At 38.5% G+C, this 23,588-nt stretch overlaps 1 protein-coding gene across 11 annotated transcripts in view; it reads left to right on the top strand.

Moving 5' to 3' along the window:
* LOC134546194 (sodium/hydrogen exchanger 10-like) overlaps positions 1 to 23,588 on the top strand; it is a 405,401-nt gene that overhangs the window by 23,551 nt on the left and 358,262 nt on the right. For 8 of the 11 annotated variants that reach the window (XR_010079098.1, XM_063388786.1, XM_063388787.1 and 5 more), the window contains exons 2-5: positions 646 to 926; positions 1,840 to 2,008; positions 4,115 to 4,243; positions 9,367 to 9,543. Coding sequence is in view for 10 of the 11 variants with exons in the window: in XM_063388786.1 (XP_063244856.1) it covers positions 646 to 926; positions 1,840 to 2,008; positions 4,115 to 4,243; positions 9,367 to 9,543 (756 nt within the window). In the remaining variant the exon portion in view is untranslated. The remainder of the gene's footprint in view (positions 1 to 645; positions 927 to 1,839; positions 2,009 to 4,114; positions 4,244 to 9,366; positions 9,544 to 23,588) is intronic. The other 3 variants (XM_063388794.1, XM_063388797.1, XM_063388798.1) reach the window with 2 other exon arrangements.

The raw sequence follows: 23,588 nt of genomic DNA, 5'->3' as shown, positions 1-23,588 counted from the left end.
CATAACTTTATTGTAGATAATAATATAAGGAATAAAACTATATAAAGAAAATTTGACTGCGATAAATAACAACGGAGATATTAATGGTAATCCAAATGCTTGCAAATCGGATGTTTAAGGGTGGGTAGGGGGGGTAGCACAGAGGGGAGGGGTGGGGACTTTTGGGAAAATATACCTCTAGTTAGGTCCTAACACTTGCGAAAATATCAGCTTGTCTCTAATTTTTCCCGACATAAAACCTTCTTTTCCTGGGCTATTTGCCACCCTTCCTTTCCTGCCGTAGTAGGAAAGGCTGTTGATGGGAATACGGATGCTGGTGAAGGCTCTTTTGTTTCTTGTCACATCATATCTTCACTGTACTTTGAACTGATAAAATTCTTTTTGAGATTGCAGTTTCTGAAATAACATTCACTGTCTCAATTCTCTGTTTTACCATCTATCAAATTTTAACTCTGAAATAGTTTGGATTGATATCTAAAATGTGTATTTTTTATCACTTCATTGTGTTGTGAATGTGAACCAATTGAATAATGACAGTAAAAAAATTCAAAGGTTTAATTTATAGTTTAAATAATTTGAACCATATACACAGCTTGTTTAAAATTAATGTTTGAATTATTATTAATTTTTTGTTATTTATTTCAGATGAGTATTCACGAATTTGGTATCCCTTGCTTTTGATGCTGGCAGCAGGGATTGTGGTTCGAATGGGTTTGTCTCAGATACTGCATTTGCCATTTCCATTAGGCCTGATGTTTTTGGGATTTTTTATTGGTTGGCTAACCAAGCGAATTCAGCCACCCAAAATATTTGATTATGTCAATTACATTCACCCAAAAATTTTATTGCTTCTTTTCTTGCCAGTTTTGAATTTCAAGACAGCCTACGAAATGGATGGCCATACATTTTTCCGGATCTTTTGGCAGGTTTGTTGCAGCTATAAGAGAACATTTTGTGTGTGTGAATAAGTTTAGCTTAGTTTGCTAACAAAATATAGTATTAAGTATTATAATACCATACAGTTTCTCCTGTTTACTTATTGGAAAGCTTCCATTGTATGGAATTAAAATAATTTAACATTGAACTGGAGGTGAACTTAGCTATTTAATTAGAAGTTAAATTACTTATATGCTGCTTTAAAAAATTGAGTATTGGTAAAGGTATTTATTAAAAATTAACTTTTAAATTAATGAAAAAGATTTACTACTGATTTAACTAACAGTAAATTAACTGCATAGGCCAATGTATCACAATATTTTATTCTTAAAGTCATTAAAAGATACTACAAAAGCAGAAGTGGATAGTATTTTTTACACCAAATAATCAGTGTATTCTCATATGTATTAAGACAGAACCGAGTCACCAACAATAGATTTATAAATTCCCTAAGGCCTGCTCAACAGTGGTACGAAAGTGTGACAGTTCACACAAATATCACGGGCCAGAGTTTCTACAATGACTCACATGTGAATATGAACCTGTACGGATTAGCTTGGCCAAAATGGAAGCCATATTTGTTTAAGTTTTTAATGCATTAAGAATTGTTTCAAATACAATAATAATATAACATATAACAAAATTATAACATAATTTTGTAGTGTATTTATAAATCCTAACTTTTTTATATATCAAAATTTTTTCAATTAAATTAATTTTTCATAACCATGAAATTAGAGTTCATTGGTTTGCCATTTGTTAAATTTTCCATGCATTGTAGTGTGGTAAACAGGCAGTGAAACATAAATATCTTGTGGTTCTGTGATTTTTTTTTCTATGTAATTGTGGGACAGGCAGTAGTGTTGAAATGATTAACCAAAAATTGCATGTACCACATTGCAGATTTTTATCGTGGGCCTGCCAGGATTTATATTTTCATCAATGATTACTGCCTTCATTTCGATGGTTCTCTTCCAATCATACTATTGGCAGTGGACTAAGGCATTCATGTTTGGTGTAATCGCCAGCACGACATTCTGTCATGATGTCGTCATGATGCTACGAGACTTTGGTAAGGCAATATCAGTCATCATCCAGCAATTTGATTAGAGTTGCTCGTGATTTGTTTTCCAAGACGAGGTTGTTGCCGTTTTAAATATTTGTTGTGTTGTAAATAGAAACCATTTCCATTTTCACTGGGAATTATTCTAATTATTTTATTTACAATATGTTTGATTGAAACTTGAGTCATCCAACTTGTCAAAGAAACATGGCTGTGTTAGAGATGTTTTCGTCGATGTCATCCCACGTTTAACACATGTCCCTGATGACCTGAACTGCCTGATGCAGACTGATTCGTGAGGCTGTCACTAGAGAGGGTCTTTACTGATCTTGTTTTAGCAAATGTTTCCATTCAAACCAATAAATATTAGAGGTGCACTCATATTAATTTTTTTTTAACTAATTTGGCCACTTAACAATACTAGCCTTAACTTTCAGCTTTTCTTAACACTATCCATAACTTGGTATTATTTTAGCAGTGTTTTTAAACAAAATAAAAATTATGATTATAGGACATGGCAACAGATCATTATGAAACTGGCCATGACCAAAAAACTACAAATGAATCCATTGTTTATATTTTTGGACACAAATACCTCATGGTCCACACAGTGCTAAAAAAAGGTTTATGAGACAGAACTGTGGCCGAGAACAAATATAGGTCAACACAGCCAGCATCCCTGCGAATTACGCTGCAATCAAGGCCCTTTAATCAATTGGAGCGGAGTACTCACTCCCTCTCCAGAGCAACAAGATTCCAAAACGTTTGTCCTTTATGGTATACATCGCTACACTTCCGATGACTCCTTGCAACCATCACCTTGCCTGTTAAAAATTGATGGTTTTTAGAAAACCAGCAGAAGCGTGATAATAAATGTGTGCGCTCATGGTTGAGGTACCGCGGTATGTTGAAATGGCCAAAATGTATGTGCTGCATGATTTCACCAGGATGCTGATCCATGTAGATGATTACCATCACCTCCAAGGCCCCCCTCGCTGTGCAGTAACTGCCAGCGATTTGGGCTTGTAGCTCCCAGCAAGTGTTCAGATGGTACAGCAGACCGTATCATGTGACAGCAGCAAATACAAACGTGTTAAATGTGCCCAATACAGTGTGAAAACTGCTGGGGCTTCCCTAGGTTGGCAAATAACTTGAGAAACAGTGTTGTCGTGCAAGATTTGAGAACCCACAAACTGCTTCTGAGGCCCCGCGCAATAGCTAGGCCCTTCAGGCCACTTTGGTCCACCAAGCTCCCCACCACCACCATCTGGGACTACATGGCACAAGCCGGCCACAACAGTTTTGAACCCCGCAGCAGCACTATGAGTGTCAGTTGCACCACAGTGAACTGGATTTCCTTGTCATGGCAAAGCACAGGATAAGCTGATGGCAACCAACTTTTCCCCAGCTCCTCCAGAGAACGAAATGCCCAAGACCACCCCAACACAGACAGCGCCTGTTTCCACAGACAATATGCAGACTCAGTGTTGCCAACTGCTCCACCCCTATCTCAGGCACAGCCTACCTCACAACCAAGTGTGACTGACTTTATGAAAGTTTTAGAGCATTGAATCTTTCAACTCAGATGCGACTATAAAACCAATGTGCCAACTAATGGTCATTTTGTGTGACCAGAGATATCCTCTCTCTGAAAAAATCCAAGTCACTAGCTGCCAAGCATAATGACAGCAAATAATGAGAGCCAGAATTGCTTCACAAAACCAGCAGATACATTTAAGCTATAGACTACACTTTTCTTGAATGCATGTGGAACTAAACAAAAATTCCTGGTATTAATAAATAATTGAATATAAAGTAAAAATCGTGGCTATTAACGAAACACATTTACAACTGATGGAGTGGCTCACTCTATTTAATTATGATTTTTATAGACACAATAATAAAAAATTATGAAGTCTTTAGATATTAGGATGATTCGTTGTATTATATTAATGATATAGAGCATTTTTGAAATAGATATTTTTTTAAAGTTATTTGTTTGAATTTCATACAGCTTGAATGTAGTCATACCATGATATGTTTGTAAAGTAAAGAATACTGTAGTTTTATCATTCATATTAAAATTTGTTATTTTGCTACTTTTTTTTTTTCCAGATCAGTCCAATCCACTGGTAACCCTGTTGGAGGGAGAAAACTTACTGGGAGATGCCACTGCCTTAGCTGTTTTTTACACCATCATTGCTAAACGGCAAATTGTATTATTTAATAAACTAGGCCTACTTTGTAAGTACATATCGCTGCTGCAACACCATATTTCAGTTTTGGTCAAGACTTTCACACCTCCCCTCTTTAAAAACTTTAATGTAATGCACTTTCAAGCTATTTACTTATTAATTTATTACCTTATGCCTGTTGAATCAGATATGAAAGCTGGGAGACATTGCCTTAAATTTCAAGAATTCACTCAAAATCAGTTAAAATCAACTGAGATGTACCAAAACTTGCCCTTAAGCCTGGTGCGCTGTGTGTCATGAAATTTGACATGGGGCCATTTGAGACTCCTGAACAGTCCACATCATATGTCTTGCAAATTTCTTGAACGTATAGGGACTTTTTTCAGTGCAGAGAGTTCCCCTTCAGATCCCTATGCCCAGTAACTTACAGATACTTAGTTATATAATACATTTTTTGTAATAAAAAATATTTTATATTTCTTTAATTTATATAGGCTTTATAGTAGACATCTAAAAAAAAATTATGTGATATGTAGTTACAGGAAAAATTCAATGTGCTTTAGTAATCGTGACTTTGTAACTTCAAAAATGACTTGCGTATGAAACAAATACTCTGGTTTCTGAAATAAATAAATAATGAGATCTTAACGACTACAAGTCATTATTAATCCATTTTTTTAATCCAAAGTTTTAAAGCACACATCACTTACATTCAGGGACATTAGGGATAGCCACAATGTGATTGCATTTATTCGAACCCACCTTCATGAGCAACAGTGAGTTATCGGTTTATTACTGTAGTTGATTTATTAAGTTATTATGACACTGATTTTATAAGGAAGTCTACAAAGCTTTGAAGTCTGGAGACATGCAATGACTACCATGTGAGAAACAACGTCATACTTTGTTAAATTATTTACATTTAATAAGATGTGATCCCGCCTGTTCCCCGATAGATGACGAAGTCACAAGTTTGAATTCAGTGCGCCGGCTAGCTACTCCATCTGGTCTTGAGGCTGGTTCTGGCCAGATGGCTGGGAACAGCAGATACGTTGATATACAGTATCCCCTGAGTTGTTGTACACTCAGGACGCCGTAATAAATGAATGTCTGGTATGATTTTGACTTCTATACAAAATCGTAAGCCGGAGAGTGGCGCGGATGCTCGAGCTGCATAATGACATGACGACAGTACGAAACCAGCACTGACTTAAAATACACGAGGATATAGCAAGTGGTAATACGATAAGCGAAAACATTACACATTTAGTAGGTACCGGACCCGGATGTCCAAAAAATAGTCCGCTGGGTTGCAAAACTTCTGACTTGGCGGGGTCAACAGTTCATAGCCATCGACACAAATTAACACTAACATGGGATGAACACTAAATGGTACATACACCGCTCCCGAGAAGATTGATAGTTACAGGTTACGCTTGGGCAGAGGGCCAATGCCGTGCAGGGTAACTGGTAGTTATTATGGCAAAACTGCTTCACAAATGTTTTGTATATGCAGCTCTGGCCATCCATTTTGATACATGCTAAAATCACAAAAGTATGAAAGGCAAATATCATATGATGACAGATGAAATGCAATAAAACCATTAAGAAATATTAGAAACTTTAATATATGAATCCCATAATACTTTAGATAATTGTTATGCAAATGGTAGGTAGCATCTGCTTTCATTTTTTTTTTTCACCAAGAACATAAGTAGTGATCAATTGACAATAATGTATAGTATGTGTGTATCCAGGTTCAAAATATAAAAATTAACAGGTTAAATTCTGCTCAAAATAACACAATTCCCCACAGGAAAATAATCCAAGTACAGTAGAACCTCTCATATCCGACCATGACGGGACCGGGCCATGTTCGGAACGGCCAAAAGGTTGCATATCTGTGTTGTGTGGGTTCGTCTAAACTAATTGCTATTTAATACAGCCATACATTCTTCTGTATAATCTTGTATTTCAACTTGTTTACATTCAGTACAAGACAACCTCCTCTCTTACACACTCGCCATAGACTAACTGATACAACAATCTGTAGGAGCAAAAAAAAAAAAAAACTCCTTTCCCAGCTATACAGTATGTACAGTATGATAACTTTATTTGTAAAAATGTTGCTGTATGCATTTCAAACATTTACTTTTGTTAAATTATAAATGAGAAGATGAATACAATGAAAGCATACCTTATTTAAAGAATTGAGTAATGTTTTTTTTGTTTCAGTTTTGCCAAATATTGATTTTGTGGAAGTGTCCCTCCACATTTTTTTTGCCCAAGATTATAGTATGAGCATATTTTACACCAACAATCACGGCTGAACTAACAGTTTGCGATATGAAAACATGTAGATGCGTTACATTTTCAATTCTGAACAGGCTCGCTAACCACGGAGACTAGGTCGGATATCTGGAGGAGTCGGTTGTGGGAAGGTCGGATATGAGGAGTTCTACTGTATTAATTAAATGTACATGCCAAATAATTATTTAGTTGTTTTAATCATTTTTTCGAAAGAGCTGCTCTACTGTATATTAACTGTAGAAGCATATCAGCAAAGGTAAACTGGTCTGTTGCTTCTTCCAAAAAAACTCTACATATGTTTTCTGAATGCAGAGATTTCTCTTATCAGGTGATTGTTTTTTACTGCCACAGTCTGTAACTAGTAAAGCAGTTTCATTGGAACTTCTTTTAAAAAACTCAATAAAATTCTCTATGACATGTTTACTTTTGCTCTCCCATCTGTATCGCTTTTCAAAGTGTAAATTAATAAACATATGCACATTGAGCACAAACGTAGTTTTTATTTAGTACCTAATCTGAAAGAAGTTAACTGTGATCTATTTTCACTGGTATCTAAAAACATTGGTTTACTCATCAATAAATTTGATATTGTTAGCCCATTGATTGAGGAACTGTAATGTGTGTTACATTTAAGGCATTGAAAAGAGTTTTAAAGTGCCAAATTTATTTTTTGTCAATTTTTAACTTCATTGAAATAATTTTCAGATACATTATCATGGTAACTGAACTATAATTAACGAATTTGGTTTGTCCAAAATCATCAATTAAAATTTGTAGTTAAGGTCTGTCTTCGAACAGTACATGCCAAACCAAAACTAGTGCTAATAGTAAAAACTATGAACTAAAAAGAGATAAGAAACCACCCATTACATTCCACCCTGATGAAGGATGAAATTCGCTATGGTAGTGTTTTGTTTGTGGTCTTATCAACTATTTAAAAAAAAAAAAAAATTACACACAAAAAAATTTGAGAAGTTCAAACCATCAAAGCCTATGTAATTTTCACCATATTAGCCATCATTTTTGCCTACATTTAAATTAGGTACTCAATAAGTTGTTTAAAAAAATACAGAATTTTAAATCAAATTGTACAAATGATTCATTAAAAATATGTACCGTTATAAATTTGCTCTACTGGTATTACAAATACATTTGCGAGCATGTAACATTGCAGACCCCTGCCCTTCCCAATTTTCAATACTTTTTTTAGGTATAATGTTTTTCTATATTTACAGTAGGATAGCTGATTCTATAATTTAGTCATAGTGCCCTATTTTTTTTTAAGAGTAGGTATATATTTAATTTGCAAATGGTTTGAATTTGTTCCAACATTTTATTTTTAAAAGCCACTTAGTTCACTTTTTACATGTTTTAAATTTAATGACCAATACGGAATATATATAAAAGTGTTTAAAGTGGTTTGCTTTTAAAAATTATTTAATATGGATATTATATTAACTGCTAAGTTCCACATTATTATCATTTGTTTTTGTTTCTGGTGCAGTTGTACAGTTTTCTGGTTTCAGAATTAAAAAAAAAAAATATAAGGAGTGTGACAATCAGACGCCTACCCGAGAGACATAGTTATCTTCTCATTATTGTTAGTGGGAAAATCCCGCACGCAGTTGCGTGAATGCGCAACTAGGAAGTTGTGTCAAGTCGCATATACTGAGCACACTATTTTCAACAGCCAATCAGGGTGCACCATGCCCTGGCATGATGCATTCCAGGGAGGTGGCCTTGAAACTAAAGGGCCCTATGTTTTTTTTTGTAAGGTAATGCTGGTTGTGATTAGGTCACAGGGCTGCCTCATTGTTCCACTTTGAACAAGGCAGGTAGCTGCGTTGCCCAAATAGTCTGTTGTTAGATGTTGTTCCGACCTGCCGTGTCCTGCAGGGACTCGCAAAAAAACATAATAAGGAAGTAAGGAAGAACAATTTAACACTTGCTGCTCTGGTTTGACTGCAAATAAACTTTTTTTTGGAAATGTAATTTAGAAATTAATGAATAGCAAGTGTCATCATTTAACCTACAGCAACCGCAAATTTTCGTGCAGGGATCACGCCCCAGTGGCCTTGTGCCCTGTTTTGTCCTGCTTAAAAATATAGTTGGTGAATTTTATGGAATGTTTAATTGTTCATCATTGTCGGAAAAACTATCAGATGTTAACTTCTTATAAAATGAAATAAGTGTAATCATGTGTGCTGCAATTGTTTTAAACTGTACGAATGAGTGTATTTTATCAAGTGCTTCAGAATTTCCGTAAAATATTTTATTTCAATGACCATACCATGAATTCTAACACCCCCTCCTCCCCCACCAGAAGCTTTTGATGTGGATGGTTATTTCTCTTGATACATCCTAATTCAGTTTTACACAATTTCACTTAGTCTTGCAGCCTGATCTGACCTGCAGAGTTATGAGCAAGAAAAATCCTTCCTGTTTGTTATAATTACTTCTACCTTAGTTCCTATTTTCAAAGATGGAAATTTATCATCCTCAGGAATCCTGAAGGATATAGAGCTTTGAGTTCGCTGCCACTAAAGTATTAGCAATTATGGAGGGTTGATTCCCACCACTTTAGTTGTGTTGAATGTTTAACCTCTTAATTGCTGTATGTTACGTGATAGTAAATGTTCATCATGTTTATATATACCTACATTTTTAAGAAAAGTCTTGAAGACAATTTTCACAATTTAGTTTAGCTAATATTTGGTTACTTTTGTAGTACTATGGGAACAATGCAGGGTGATTCCTGTTAATTTTTGCCACTCACATGACTTTATCAACCCTAAACTAACCATATTAGTTTTACGTTCTGTGTACGTATCAGACATATCAATATATGAACTTCCTTTTCAGATTGGGATATGTTGTTTTTTGTGATCCATTATTGTGTTAATGGTATATTAATTGGTTGTGTCTGTGGCCAACTGACATTTACCCTGTGTCAACGTGCCATGACTGATATCACCTGGAAAATTATCATGATTCTGTCAGTGTCGTACATCACTTTCTTCTTGGCCGAGGAGATAATAGGTAAGTGTTGAAAAAAAGAGTGGTAAAAAAAGAGTTCGCTTCCATTTTGGGAGGGTTTTGAATTTTTCATCAGTGCTCAAAAAGCGAGCTCTTATCAATAATGCTGCTTACCTAAACCTTGTACTAAGTTGCTGAATTGGGGATGAAGATTTGGATTGTTTAGAGCAGGCTTCAGAAAGTTACTTGTTTAAAGTAACTCAGCTACAGGTAAGGTGCAACTAGGTAACTGATAACCAGAAATGTTATCATTTTCTATTGGTAATAAAGCTACTGTTGCAATAACTGACAAACAACTGTAAGTTAACTTAAATTTATTGGGGGATTTTACAGTAGGCAGCTGCACTAAGGCTAGATAAAATATTTTCACATGTTGGCTATCTCACGCCTTGTACCATGGTACCCAGAAGCATACACACAGAATTTCATTTCGGGGGAGGGGTGAAATGAGAGTTGAGATAGAACCACTTTGCCCACATTTCTTTCCTTTCGTTAGTGGGAGTAATAGATTTTTATAGTTGGGTGGGGGGGGGGGGGGGAATATATCTTCCCGTCTGTGTACGTCCTTATTGGTACCTTATTCTGTAAATTGAGATTCGGAAGAATCACTTGATTCTTCAACAATATTGCATTCATTAAGAAAACTGCAGGTACACACTGAAGTAGACAGTCTTTCTTTTTCTTTAACTAAAGTAAGGTGTGTTTACAATTAAGTTACTAAAACTGTTTCTAATGCACTGAAGGGCACACAGTGATTGCTCTTACACGAATGAACAAGACCTTTGCATCACCATGATTTTCTTGTTATAAAGTGGTAATTTATAAGTACTTGTTAACAAAATGGTAGATAAGAGCATTTGTTTACACAGAGTGTTTATACTATGAGCATTGTCTATAAAATATATGGACCTTGTACATTCAATGGATTCTCTTTTTTATTTTGTGCTCTTAAAATCATTGATGTATGTACTATTTTTCATAAAATGAACCTGGAAATTTTAATCAATAAAATAATTTGTAATAACAACATGTCATGTTTTAAAAATATTTGCACTTAAATATTAATTATATATTCCAAAAAAAAAAAATTAATTTTTAAGAGATGACATAAATATCTTGCTCTAAATAATGTTCCTACATTTACTCAACATTTTTTTTAAGCTTTTTGTATGTAAGTTTATTACTGTTTAGCAAAATTTCTAGAAATAATATGCCATTACAGTTTTAAGTCTTTCCTTCTTTGTGTTTCGTTCCAACCATTGTTTTTACAATAAATGTAAAAGTGGCTTTCATAAAATTATTGCTAGTCAAAGAATGAAAAGGAATGAATTTCTACTGGAACACTGGCACAAGACATTCTAGAAATTTTATTAGTTTTAATTGTCTATATTAAATAATGTATTTGTATTTTGTTAGGCTAATTACACAATAAACACAGTTCAGGTTCCAGACCAACAACGCTTTTATTTGCCGTTTCACTTGTATTTTTACTGTTTACACACTCAACGAAAACAACCTTCGGCCGCCATCATCTTTCACTACTACTATAGTCAAAGAAACACTTTTTCATGTACACACTTGATAACGGCAGTTGACAACAAAAACAATTATGGACTAACTACGAAACGAAAACTGAGGATTACATTTTATCATTATTACAATTCCCAACACTCCCCCTAAATTCTCAGTTTTTGTTTCCCTTTTAGTTCTCAGGAAACTATTTTACTTGCATGTGTTTTGAATTTTACACTTTGCAGTGGCTTCGTAAAGATGTCTGCTGTCTGTTTGTCACTGGAGCAGTAATACACTTGTACTAGGCCTTCGCTTACCTTCTTATGAATGTAATGGAACCGCACATCAATGTGTTTAGACCTGCGGTTCACCACCCCGTTCTTCATCAAACTCAATGCACTCTGATTGTCCACATGTAGCTCTGCTGTCACCTCTTCACCCAGGATCTCCTCCAACACAGCTTTCATATACATCAGCTCTTTCGTACACTCAGCTGCTGCGATGTACTCCGCCTCTGCAGTGGAAAGTGCGACCACTGGCTGCTTTCTGGTGCACCAGCTGATGGGGCCTCCACAATAGAAGATGACGTACCCTGTGGTGCTTCTTCTGGATTCTTTGTCCCCAGCAAAGTCAGCATCACAGAATCCAACCAGTTTATTCACAGGATTGCAACCTTCAAATTTGATACCCATATTTTCAGTGCCTCGCAGGTACCTCACAATTCGCTTGATTGAGATAATGTCTTCGTCGGTTGGTTTCTCGACACTTCTGCTGCAGCGATTCACTGCAAATGCTATATCTGGCCTTGTCTTATTGGACAGATACATGAGACTTCCTAACAGCTCTCTATACGGAAAAATCTTGTTTAATCTCTCTTTTTCTTCTCCCTTTTTTTCCACCGCTGGAGTTGGGACAGGCTTTGCTTCTGACATGTTGTAGGCTTTCATGAGCTGAGTCACAGTCCCTGTCTGGTTGAGATGAAGACCTCTTTCATTCCTGCTAATTTCCATTCCCAGGAATCTAGTAGGGTTTTTCTGAACACTCACTTCAAATTCCTTCTGCAGACTTTCCAGTAAACTATCTACAGCGTTACTGTCCTTGCCCACTACAACACCATCGTCCACATACAGACCCAGGATCACAGAGCCATTACAATTTTTAAACACACAGGGTTCAGACTTCAGCTGACTTATACCAGCTGACTTCAAGTGGTCTGTAATTCTCTTATTCCACCTTGCAGGAGCTTGCTTGAGGCCGTACAATGACTTTGTAAGTCGGCACACACCATCAATGTTCATTCCCTCTGGGGGATGCATATAGACCGGCTCTTCCAGATGGCCATAGAGGAATGCTGTTTTGATGTCAAACGTTCTCACCACATACCTTTCGTTTTGAGCCATGCCTAGGATAGCCCGCATGGGTCCGCTGTTCAAGACTGGGCTGTAGGTTTCGCCACAGTCAGTGCCGTTTACTTGTTGACACCCTCGTACGACCAACCTTGCCTTATATTTCCCATCCTCCTTCCTTTTAAAAACCCATTTACTGGTCAGTATCTTTTGTCCGGTTGGGACATCTTTCTTTTCCACAACTGTCCACGTCTCATTTTTCAGCAGCAATCTCTTCTCTTCTTCAACGGCTGCTTTCCAATGCTTTCCTTCTGTGCAGGAAGAAACAGCTTCTTCATATGTCAACATCACATAATCTTCAAATCTCGCAGGGATCCTTCTGTTCCTTCTATGTGCTCTCCCCTGTTCATTCACAGCATTTTCGTCAGTTTCCTCACTAATTTCAAATCCACTGTCTGTGTTTTCATCATAATTTGACATCCCATCTGCTTTGTCTTCATCATTTTCTTTCTCTTGTATCTCATTCATCATATCACCCCGTTCCTGTAGCACTGGCAGCATTAGCGGAGGGTCGCTTGCTTCCTTACGAGTGTCCCAGCCTTCTATGCACACCACATCTCTTCTAACCACAATTTCTCTTCTATTTGCATCCCACAGCCGGTAACCCGTTCCCGTGTAGCCCACGAACAGCAGTTTTTCACTTCTTGACTTCAGTTTCAACTGGTACTTGTTAATCTTTGCATACGCTGCGCATCCAAATATTCGTAGGTTAGAAACATCAGGTTTTCTTCCATATACCACAGCTCTGCGGGGGTTTCACTCCGGCCTGTCGTTGGGCTTCTGTTGATGAGATAGGTTGCTGTATATGCAGCCTCACTCCACAGTTCTTCCGGCATGCAGGAGTCCAGCATTAGTGCTCTAATCTTGTCCATCAAGGTTCGGTTGAAACATTCGGCCATTCCTTGGTGTTGAGGTGTATATGGAGCAGATGTGTCGGCAACGATACCTTCAGCTTCAATCCAGGCTCTTAGCTTCTCATTCACATACTCCTTGCCATTGTCTTTTCGCAGTTTGTGGACTTTCAGATTCCACTGCCTTTCTATTTCCTTCACATGCTGAATCACTAGTTCAGGAACCTCAGCCTTTGATTCGAGCAAGCGGATTTCAGCAAAGTGTGTTGTTATCTCCTGCAGCGACTCAAACAGAGTTGCCAAGGGAGATAGGTTGGGTTTTTATGCAAAGAAACTTAAACAGTTTTGTGTATAAGACGCTTTTATTGGTTATGATATAGCACACGACAAACATGCAAACTTGGTAGTGATACTTTGCCGTTTGCTTCAATAGCTGAAACAGGTTTACTGCAAATGGCTGACGATCTCTGTGAACACAAATTACACACTTTTAATTTGATGCAATAATCTCGTAATAACAACAAATAATAATCCTGACATTTACCGATTATGTTAGCTATGGGAACAAACCATATAAATTTGGTATTCTATTTTCTTTAATTTTCTTTAACTAATTTCTTGTTACTACCAACATTCCAAAAGAGAGTTAACTTTACTCAATTATACACAATCTTTATCTGACACACAATTCAAAACATACACTCGACTTATACTTAGACCAACGCCGCGAGTTTGGGTCCGCCCTCCATTTCTATTATATTTAACATTTAAGTCAGATCCCTAGTGGCGCTTTCGCCTACAGACTATTGAGGTGCGGCCAACTCGTCGTCTTTCTATTTCTGGTTATCCGACGTCTGAGTCCTGTCTCTATCAAGTTACTACTCTATGTACAAAGTCAATTCCGGGTAAGTTCGCCAACGCTACTTATAAACCCCTCTTCGCCGTATGCGGACGATGTCGATGTCTACTTCTACTCTCGTTGCGCCGACTCGCTCCTTCCCCACTCGCTGAGCGAGTGTCCCTAATCAAAAGTCTGCTCCCTTCACTATTTTCCTTCAGGGGGTATTCGCCCACCTCTGAGGACTTCAAATTTGATTAGCAGCTTTTCACAAAATTTCTCGCCGAGCGAGTTCCTACTCGCTCCTGGCGAGTATTGGTGGCGAGTCGTGGCGTCTGAGGTTAAGTCCGTTTCTTCTTATTATGTCGTCTGCGGCTAAGTCCCGGTCCAGTGTGAAAAGTTAAAGTTCCACCTACTGCTTGTTGAAATTCGCCTAAGTCCCACCTTGGCTGCGGATGGAGGTGATAGACTCTGGAGATGGCGGTGCGTCCGCCGCAGGCAGAGTCCGGTTGTTGCCTCTCAATGCGGAGTGACTCTCTCGTGGCGGAGCAGCGATTCCCTTCTGCCCCAAGTGCTGATTCTTCTAAGTCGGTAGCGGCGTGGTGTAACGAAGTTCCGGGCGTCGTGGGTGATGGCGGCAGCGTGACGAACTGTTGTCTTCTTCGGAGCGGTGTTAAGCCGAAGCCTCTGGCTGGCAGCCAGGCACCTTCTGCTTGCTGCTTGCTAACAAACCCGTATTTATACCTGGCGAACCCAGAGTGACATCATCCAGTGTCAATCAGCACAGACTAGAAGTGACATCATCTAGAACCAATCAGCGCTCACTGCGTTGTTGCTAAGGGCTCGGTTGCCTGTGAGTCTCGGGTTTCCTGGGATCTAGGGGTTATGCAATCTCTTAGACTCCCGTGTATTGCAGTTGTCCTGCCTTTTGGGGAATTCTCGTTAGGTAGGGTTTTCCTACCATAACAGTGTGAATCCATAAATGAAAATCAGGATATAATTCTTCTTATTCCAGCTATGTGGTGTAATTGGCCCCACCAAGTCGGAGTGTAGTATTTCCAGGTGTTTGCTGGCTTGCGCCCGTTCTTTCACGAACGGAGCCCTTGTCTGTTTTGCTTGTATGCATATTACACATGGTTCATGGTTCAGATCTCCACTCCTCAACGTCATTCCTTTCACAACCTCTGATGCAGCTTTGAGACGATCTTGACTGATGTGACCTATTCTTCTGTGCCAAATTATGTCAGGATTTGTACTTTCGGCCACCAGAGCTTCCGACAATGTGTCTTTGGGAATTTTTACCACATACAGTCCATTTGCACTTCTTTCGCCTCTTAGCATCACTTCATTATTTTTGATCACTGTCACTTCATTCTTTGAAAATTTCACTTCTCCCCCATTTCCTGTGATTGACCCCACCGACAATATGTTCTTACTGAGCTGAGGGACGTACAATACTTGCTTCAGTTCGCAACAGTCTGTCACTACTTTCCCTACACCCTCTGCACTCATGCTCACAGAATTTTTCGCAAGGCCTATATTCATCCTAGTAGCTCTCGGTTCTTCCAGTAAGCTTTTGTCGTAGGTCATGTGGCAAGATGATCCTGAATCCAGGATCCATTCAGTGTCTGCCAAGTCACAGCTCGCTGTCATGAAGGAAACTGGTGACCCCTTGTTTGCCTTATTTCGGAAATAGCAGTCCTTTTCTTCATGGTTGGTTCTTTTGCATATGCTACAGTTCTTCACTTTGCTTGGACACTCCCTAGCCATATGTCCGGTTTTGTCACATGAGAAACTTCTAATGGTAGAGGTACCTTGCCTTTTATTCACTGCACTAGCTCTGTGAAACTCCGCTAAGTGTTTGTCTGAACCACACTCATAGCATCTTCTTGCTTCAGCTTTGAATGCTACTGCATCAGTTTCGGCCCTGGAGTCAGTGCATTTTTTTTTCCTCTGCCACCAATCGTGTTGCCAAATTTGCCAGAGTTTTACTTTCCATTGGAGTGGATTGTGGATTCCCATGCACTAATAAAATAGCTGTACCTTTCAGGTAAAGTTGTCAGGATCCTAGAAATCAACATATGTTCTGGAACGTCGTTTCCCAGCGCCTTCAACCTGAACACCAGGTTTTCAAGCTTACTTACATGCGTCGCCATGTCTACCCCTGCTGTGTATTTATAAGCAAAGAATTCCTGCATTAGATCGAACTTCTGCTGCGAAACGTCCCGTTCATATACGTCGCACAGTTTTTTTAAACATGCTGTACACATTTTCACACGTAAGAATATGCGTCAGAGGAATCCTGTCGACAGTGGCTATTATTATCCTTTGTGCTTGCGCATCCTTTTTGATGTACTCCGCATAATTGTCACTGTCTCGTTCTGGTAAATTTGATTCTCCAGTTACGATGTCGTACAAACCTTGTGAATTGAACAATATATTTACTTTGAACTTCCACAGCTGAAAATCACAAGGTTCCTTTAATTTTTCCACCAGTGAAAGTTCGTTCACTTCGGAGTGAGCCATTTTTGTATTGTCGCAACGACCCTTTTAATGCATCCACACTTTTTTGCGCGATACTGGACCCATAACCTGTTAAATAATGTATTTGTATTTTGTTAGGCTAATTACACAATAAACACAGTTCAGGTTCCAGAACAACAATGCTTTTATTTGCCGTTTCACTTGTATTTTTACTGTTTACACACTCAACGAAAACAACCTTCGGCCGCCATCATCTTTCACTACTACTATAGTCAAAGAAACACTTTTTCATGTACACACTTGATAATGGCAGTTGACAACTAAAACAATTATGGACTAACTACGAAACGAAAACTGAGGATTACATTTTATCATTATTACAATTCCCAACAGTCTAGATGTGATATTAGGAAATTTTAGTCACTCTTTAGAGTTAAGTATTTAAATGTGGACTGTGGACATCATAGCTAAGTTACACTAAAAATATTTTTTAAAATAAAATTATATATTTGAGCATAATAAATATCAACTTATTTTACGTGACAAAGTTAAGGCATCTTTATGCAACCATTAGTTTAAGAATAAAAATAATGTGGTTAAAGAAATTTTTGTAGATAGCCTAAAATATTATACCTGTGTAATCAAACAAAAATAATTCTTTTCAATCATAGAGTAATTTGTTTTAATTTATTCACATATTTAATATAACTTACAGAAGCTTATGTGGCATTTTGTTTGAATTTATAAAAACAATAAATTGGTTAAAAAATATTTTGCAAATTGATTAAATTAAAAATTCTATTATGTTCTACCATTAGACATATTGTTATTTCAAAGTGTAGACTCCTGCTCCTTGTGGCGAAACATGTACTGCACTTTTGAAAAATGCAGAAATTGTTCATGCAAAGGTATTGTATAATTCATGCATTAATTTAGTTATTATATACCTTCGAACAACTTAGGTAACATGGTTGGGAATTTCCAAAGGTGAGACTGTTGCCATATTTATATTGTGTGTATATGCAATCTACTTTTTAAGAATAATTTGACAAATTTTTAAATGTGAATGAATGTATAAATGGATTGTTATTCTTTTTGACATGCAATTTGTATAGAAAATACTACTAGTATTAGTGCTACTGAAATGCAGCATTTTAGCTTGTAACCTAGAATTTTTCTTGAATCAAAATCACAGTACAGCATTAAGGTTGGCTGTATTAGCCTGGCACCTCTTGGAAAATTTTTACACTTTATGGCACAAGTAACAAATTATGCATAATAGTGCATTGCTGCAATTTTGCTATAAAAAATATTGGCATGTTCTACTTATTTACAATGATATTCACATTCCTTTAAAACGAAAGTTTCTTGACTTTAATTTTGCAGGCATAAAACAAACTCTTTAAATATTTATTTCAATATTTTAAACAAGATTTATTGTGTTGTTTGAAAATAAAATGGGTTTCCATTATTCCGAACTAATTGGGGCAGAGACCTGTTCTGATTATCATATTTTTGAATTGGCAGAATAATTACAGTAATTGTTGTGTTTTCACCTTGTTTAAATGGACATCAACTCATTACACTGTACGACTATCACATATTTATTGAAAATCGCTCTACTCATTATGTTACATTCACTCTCCACCATTACATCACGATCCACTTGCCGCTCTACCACTTCCTTTCATAGATACCAACTCTCATAGATGCCAACATCACATATCACAACACCTTCCCTTTTATAGCAAATACATCCACACTCTTGACATATTACTACAATCCAGAAACAGAGCAAAAGTTAAAACAGTCATCAGTTTGGGGAATCATATTATTTGGTACTCACTAGTCTTTGTATCTTGCTGGCACTTTCACCTCACGTCCACTTTTTGTACGTCTCGACACATTGACCTTTTCCTTACCACTCATCAGTGCTGGTGGGCACTCTCCCTGCCGCACTCTTGACCCTGCTCCCTGCGACTCTCCTCCTGCCTCGTCTTCTGCTGGGAACCCCCGGAACTCATCATCAGAGTCCAGGCTGGACCTTCTCCTATGCAACTCAGGAGCAAGGCTGGATGGTCTCAAGTGATGGGAGTTCCTCCGCACGTGCTGGCCATCCTGATCACGGACAACGTATGATCTCGGAGTCGAAGACTTGTGTACAATTTCTGCTGGTTCCCACTGATTGTTTCTATTTAACAAGACCCTATCTTGGTGCTCGAACTCGGTTGCCTTTCTTGCCCGTTGATCATACCACTGTTTGATCTTCGCTTGCCTGTTACGTAGTTCTTCTGCTACCTTTCCCTGCACTTCCGGTTGTAGTAACTGCTGCCTCATTGGTAGTTTCGTCCTTATCCGGCGACTCATTAGCAACTGTGCTGGTGACAGGCCTACAGCAGTCAGAGGAGTGTTTCTGTACTCTAGTAACATGACAGGTAGATCACTAGACGAATCCGAACACCTCCTCAACATGTTCTTAGCAATCTGCACTGCTCATTCTGCAAGCCCATTCGACTTTGGGTAGTGAGGACTTGCTGTCACTACTTCGAAGTCCCAACTCATTGCGAACTGCCTGTATTTATAGGAGTTAAATGGCATATTGTCTGAAATAATGAGCTTTGGCACACCATGAGTAGCAAACACAGATTTCAGTCCTCTTATGACTTCATTGGCTTGTTTATTTGCTACTGGTACTATTTCAATCCACTTGGAATAGTAGTCAATGACAACCATATAGCTGTTGCCCCCATAGTCACAAAGATCAATACCAAGTTTCTCAAACGGTAATTCTGGAATGTTGTGAGATATGAGTGGTTCTGCTTTATTCTGGCTTCTGAATTTTTGGCATGTGAAACACCTATTTACCAATATCTCAATGTCTTCTGCCATTTTTGGCCAATACAGTACTTGCCTGGCTCGTGCTTTGGTTCTTTCTATGCCTAAGTGGCCCTCATGGAGTAAGAGTAGCATCTGCTGCCTCAATGCCACTGGCACTACAATGCGATCATTTAAGAACACTAGACCCTTGTCGAGATGCAAGCAATTCCTTTGGACAAAGTACATTTGAGCTTGCTGGCTGACTTGATGTTTGTGTTCTGGCCACCCATTTTGACAGTACCTCATAACCTCACACAGTGCTGTATCCTTAGCAGTTTCCCGCCTGAACTCATCCTTTCTAGTTGTCGACACCTGACTTGTATCATTCACACTCACAAGGTGAACCATTTCTGCAGACAAATCTTCATCTGCATGTTCCACTTCTGGCAAATACGCCCTTGACAGTAAGTCTGCTACATGCATGAGTTTGCCTGGAAGATACTCTACCGACAGCGTGTACCGTAGCAGCCTGATTTTCATCCGTTGAAGTCTAACAGAATACACATCTGCTATACTTTTCTTAAACACTGGAACTAATGGTTTGTGGTCTGTGTGTACTATGACATGCCTTCCATATATGTAGTGATGAAACTTTCTCGCTGCAAACACAATACTGAGCATTTCCTTCTCGACTTGTGCATAATTCTTTTCTGCTGAGGACAAACTTCGGGAAGCATAGCTGATCGGCTGATCATCACACATTAAACAACATCCCAGTCCATCTTTTGAGGCATCACACTGAATGGACAGTTTTTTGTTGGGGTCATACAAGCCAAGTACTGGTGCCTTGCTGACCAACTCCTTGACTTGCTGCAACACATCAGTGTGCACTGGTAACCACTGTCACTCAGTATCGTTCTTCAGGAGTTCCCTCAGTGGAGCTATGATGCTAGCTAAGTTAGGTAAAAACTTCCTTAAGTAGCTGATGAAACCCAACACTCTTTGCAGCTCAACTTTGTTGGTGGGTGTTTGTAGTGCTAGAATAGCTCGCACCTGGTCGGGATCTGTCTGCATACCATTTGAGGAGAACACATGCCCAAAACACCTTGCCTCCTTCTTTTTGAACTGAATCTTGCGTACATTGAACTTCACATTTAGCGCTCTCACTCTCTGTGCTACCTGTAACAATATTTGATCGTGCTCAACTTCATTTGCAGCAGCAATCAAGAGGTCATCAAAGTATACTAGTACCCCTGGAATATCACCAAAGTTTTGCATGTTTATTCGTTGAAAAATTTCAGGTGCACTCGATAACCCAAATGGGAGCCTGAGAAATTTATAACATCCAAATGGTGTGCTGAAAGTGCAGTACATACTTGATTCCTCATCTAGTTCCACCTGGTAAAACCCATCTTTCAGGTCCAACACTGTGAAAATGGACTTATTGTTCAGCTGGCAGCTCAACTCCTCTAATGTTGGTATCATGTGATACTCCCTGCAAATTGCCTTATTCAGGTCTACTGGATCTAGACAGAGTCTGAGACTTTTGTCGCCCTTTTCAACAACAGTTAGGTTGCTAACCCATCCAGTTGGCTGATCAACCTTGGCAATAATTCCTAGCTTAACAAGCTCGTCCAACTTGATTTTTAATCTATCTCTTAAGGCAAAGGGCACTCTTCGAGGTGGTTTAGCAACTGGCTGAACAGATTTATCTACTACCAATGTGCACTTGTTCGGAATACACCCGACTCCCTGAAATACATCTGCAAATTCTGAGAGGAACTTATCTTCCGATAAAACGCTACTGTGTAAGGTGTGGACAAAACTGCGAGAAACTAACTTCAAACACACGCATCCTGGCAGTCCAAGAATGGGCATTCTGCAGCTACCATCTTCAACAACAACAAACTCCAGGCACTCCTGAGCACCATCTGCTGTATTTACTCCACACATTAGCTTAATGACACCCACTGGTTTCACTTTTTTGCCGCCGAACCCTTCGAGTGTTATGTGTGACCATTTCAACTGGGTTGGGCGAGCCAGCTGCTTCACAATACTCTGTGATATGATATTTACCTCTGAGCCCGTATCAAGCTTGAAATATACAGTCTTACCTTCAACCCACATTTCTTGGATCCACTCCTTTCGGCCTGGCTTGGCATCCTCCACCCCGATCGTTGCTTCTGCCACTTCTAATGTGCTGACAAAGAACTCTTCCATCTCACCTCCCGTTAACCTAACCTCTTCAACTTGGTTGGTGCACACGGTTGCAAAATGATTGAACTTCATGCACTTGTAACATTTTTTTCCAAAGGCAGGGCACTCATTCTTCCTATGTACCCTCCCGCACCTTCGGCACTTAGGACTTCCTTGTTGCACATGCTTCTGTTCAGCCCCCCCTTTGTATGCTGCTGTTCAGTTGATTTCTGCTTTCTTCTATTTCGCCACACAGTTTCAACTGTGCCTCCTCTCGGGTGAATTTCATCATCCGACGAATCCTCACGCCGATTAACAGGATTGACAGCTTTGGTTTGTATAGCGTCGGCACGTTGCTTGCCTAGCTCAGCCACCCTACACTGTTCCATTGCCCGTGACAAGCTGAGATCCGGTTCACGCAACAAACGTTCCTGCAGCCCTTTGTCCCGAATGCCCAAAACTATTCTGTCCCGCACAACACTGTCTGTCTGGTCCTTGAAGTCACAACTTTGAACCAGCTTTTTTAAATCTCTCACAAACGAGTCAAACGGCTCTCCCTCTTCCTGAGATCGGCAATTAAACTTGTACCGCTCAACTACGATATTTTTTACAGGGTTACAATAATGTTCAAATGCTCGCAACACATTTTCAAAATCCCTACGGTCTTCCGCTGGAAGATCGAATGTGTTGAACAACTCAACAGCCTCGTCTCCTATGAGGTTTAACCACATCGCCGCCTTGACTGCCGATGGTTTGGACTCATATCCAGTCGCCAGCATAAAAATATCAAAGCTCTGTTTGAACCGCCGAAAGTGTTCACACAGATTTCCATCTAGAAGCAGCGCCGGCGGTGGCTTAAACGATTCCATCGCGCCGAAACCTGTATAACCTCTATCTCCACGTGGCACAACAACGAAACAACACCACTAAGGTCACGTTGCGAACACTATGCGATTTACTACCGACTGCGCCATGTTGTGTTTTCACCTTGTTTAAATGGACATCAACTCATTACACTGTACGACTATCACATATTTATTCAAAATCGCTCTACTCATTATGTTACATTCACTCTCCACCATTACATCACGATCCACTTGCCGCTCTACCACTTCCTTTCATAGATACCAACTCTCATAGATGCCAACATCACATATCACAACAGTAATGGAACAGCAAGCAATAAAATACATCTTTAGAATCATTAAGTTATCACTTTATCAGTTAACATAGCCTATTACACTATTAAATCATGTAATCACTAATTAATAATTTATTGGGTCAAGATATATAAAAAAATTATTTTTAAAATGCAAAAAAATCCTGTTTTAAAAAAAAATACATTTTACCCTGAACTCTTTCAGATTATCTGACTTTGGACAAGCAGGACTCCACTGTATTACAATTTCTGAGAAAAATTCAGTTGGAAGTCTTATCGTGTTTACAAGCTACAAACTTGCCAATCCAAGATGGAAAAACAGGCAGACACCTTGTTAATACAACCCTCAAAAAATATGATTATTTATTATTTACAATATTACAAACTTGCATGCTGTGTGCAATTATTTACAGAACCAACTGTAGGCCTATATACTACTTTACTATGACATAGAAAGGAATCTACAGAGTAAATTAATAAAAAAAAAACTTTTCTGTATTTAACTTATGGTGCCATTTTATTAATTCTTAAGTAGTGAGAAAAATTTAAAATTATTTTATCCTTTCTTTATTTACATTACATCTGCACTTTTATTTTGTCTTTCTAATAATGTGCGGTTCACAGTGGCTTTTTACACATCAAGTGTAACATATGTGGGTTAAAGGATTGATATCATGTGTATTGTTCTTTATTTCACGGTTTGTATTTTGTCTCCAATCATCTCGTACTACATACATGTGTATAGACCCTTACCATCTTGGTAACTCCCAGGTTAGCCAACAATT

This window comes from Bacillus rossius, chromosome 1 (genome assembly GCF_032445375.1).
Source record: "Bacillus rossius redtenbacheri isolate Brsri chromosome 1, Brsri_v3, whole genome shotgun sequence".
In the NCBI taxonomy this organism is placed as follows: Eukaryota; Metazoa; Arthropoda; class Insecta; order Phasmatodea; family Bacillidae; genus Bacillus; species Bacillus rossius.
Note: the sequence above shows the minus strand (reverse complement) of the source record. Positions and strands in the feature narration are given on the sequence as shown.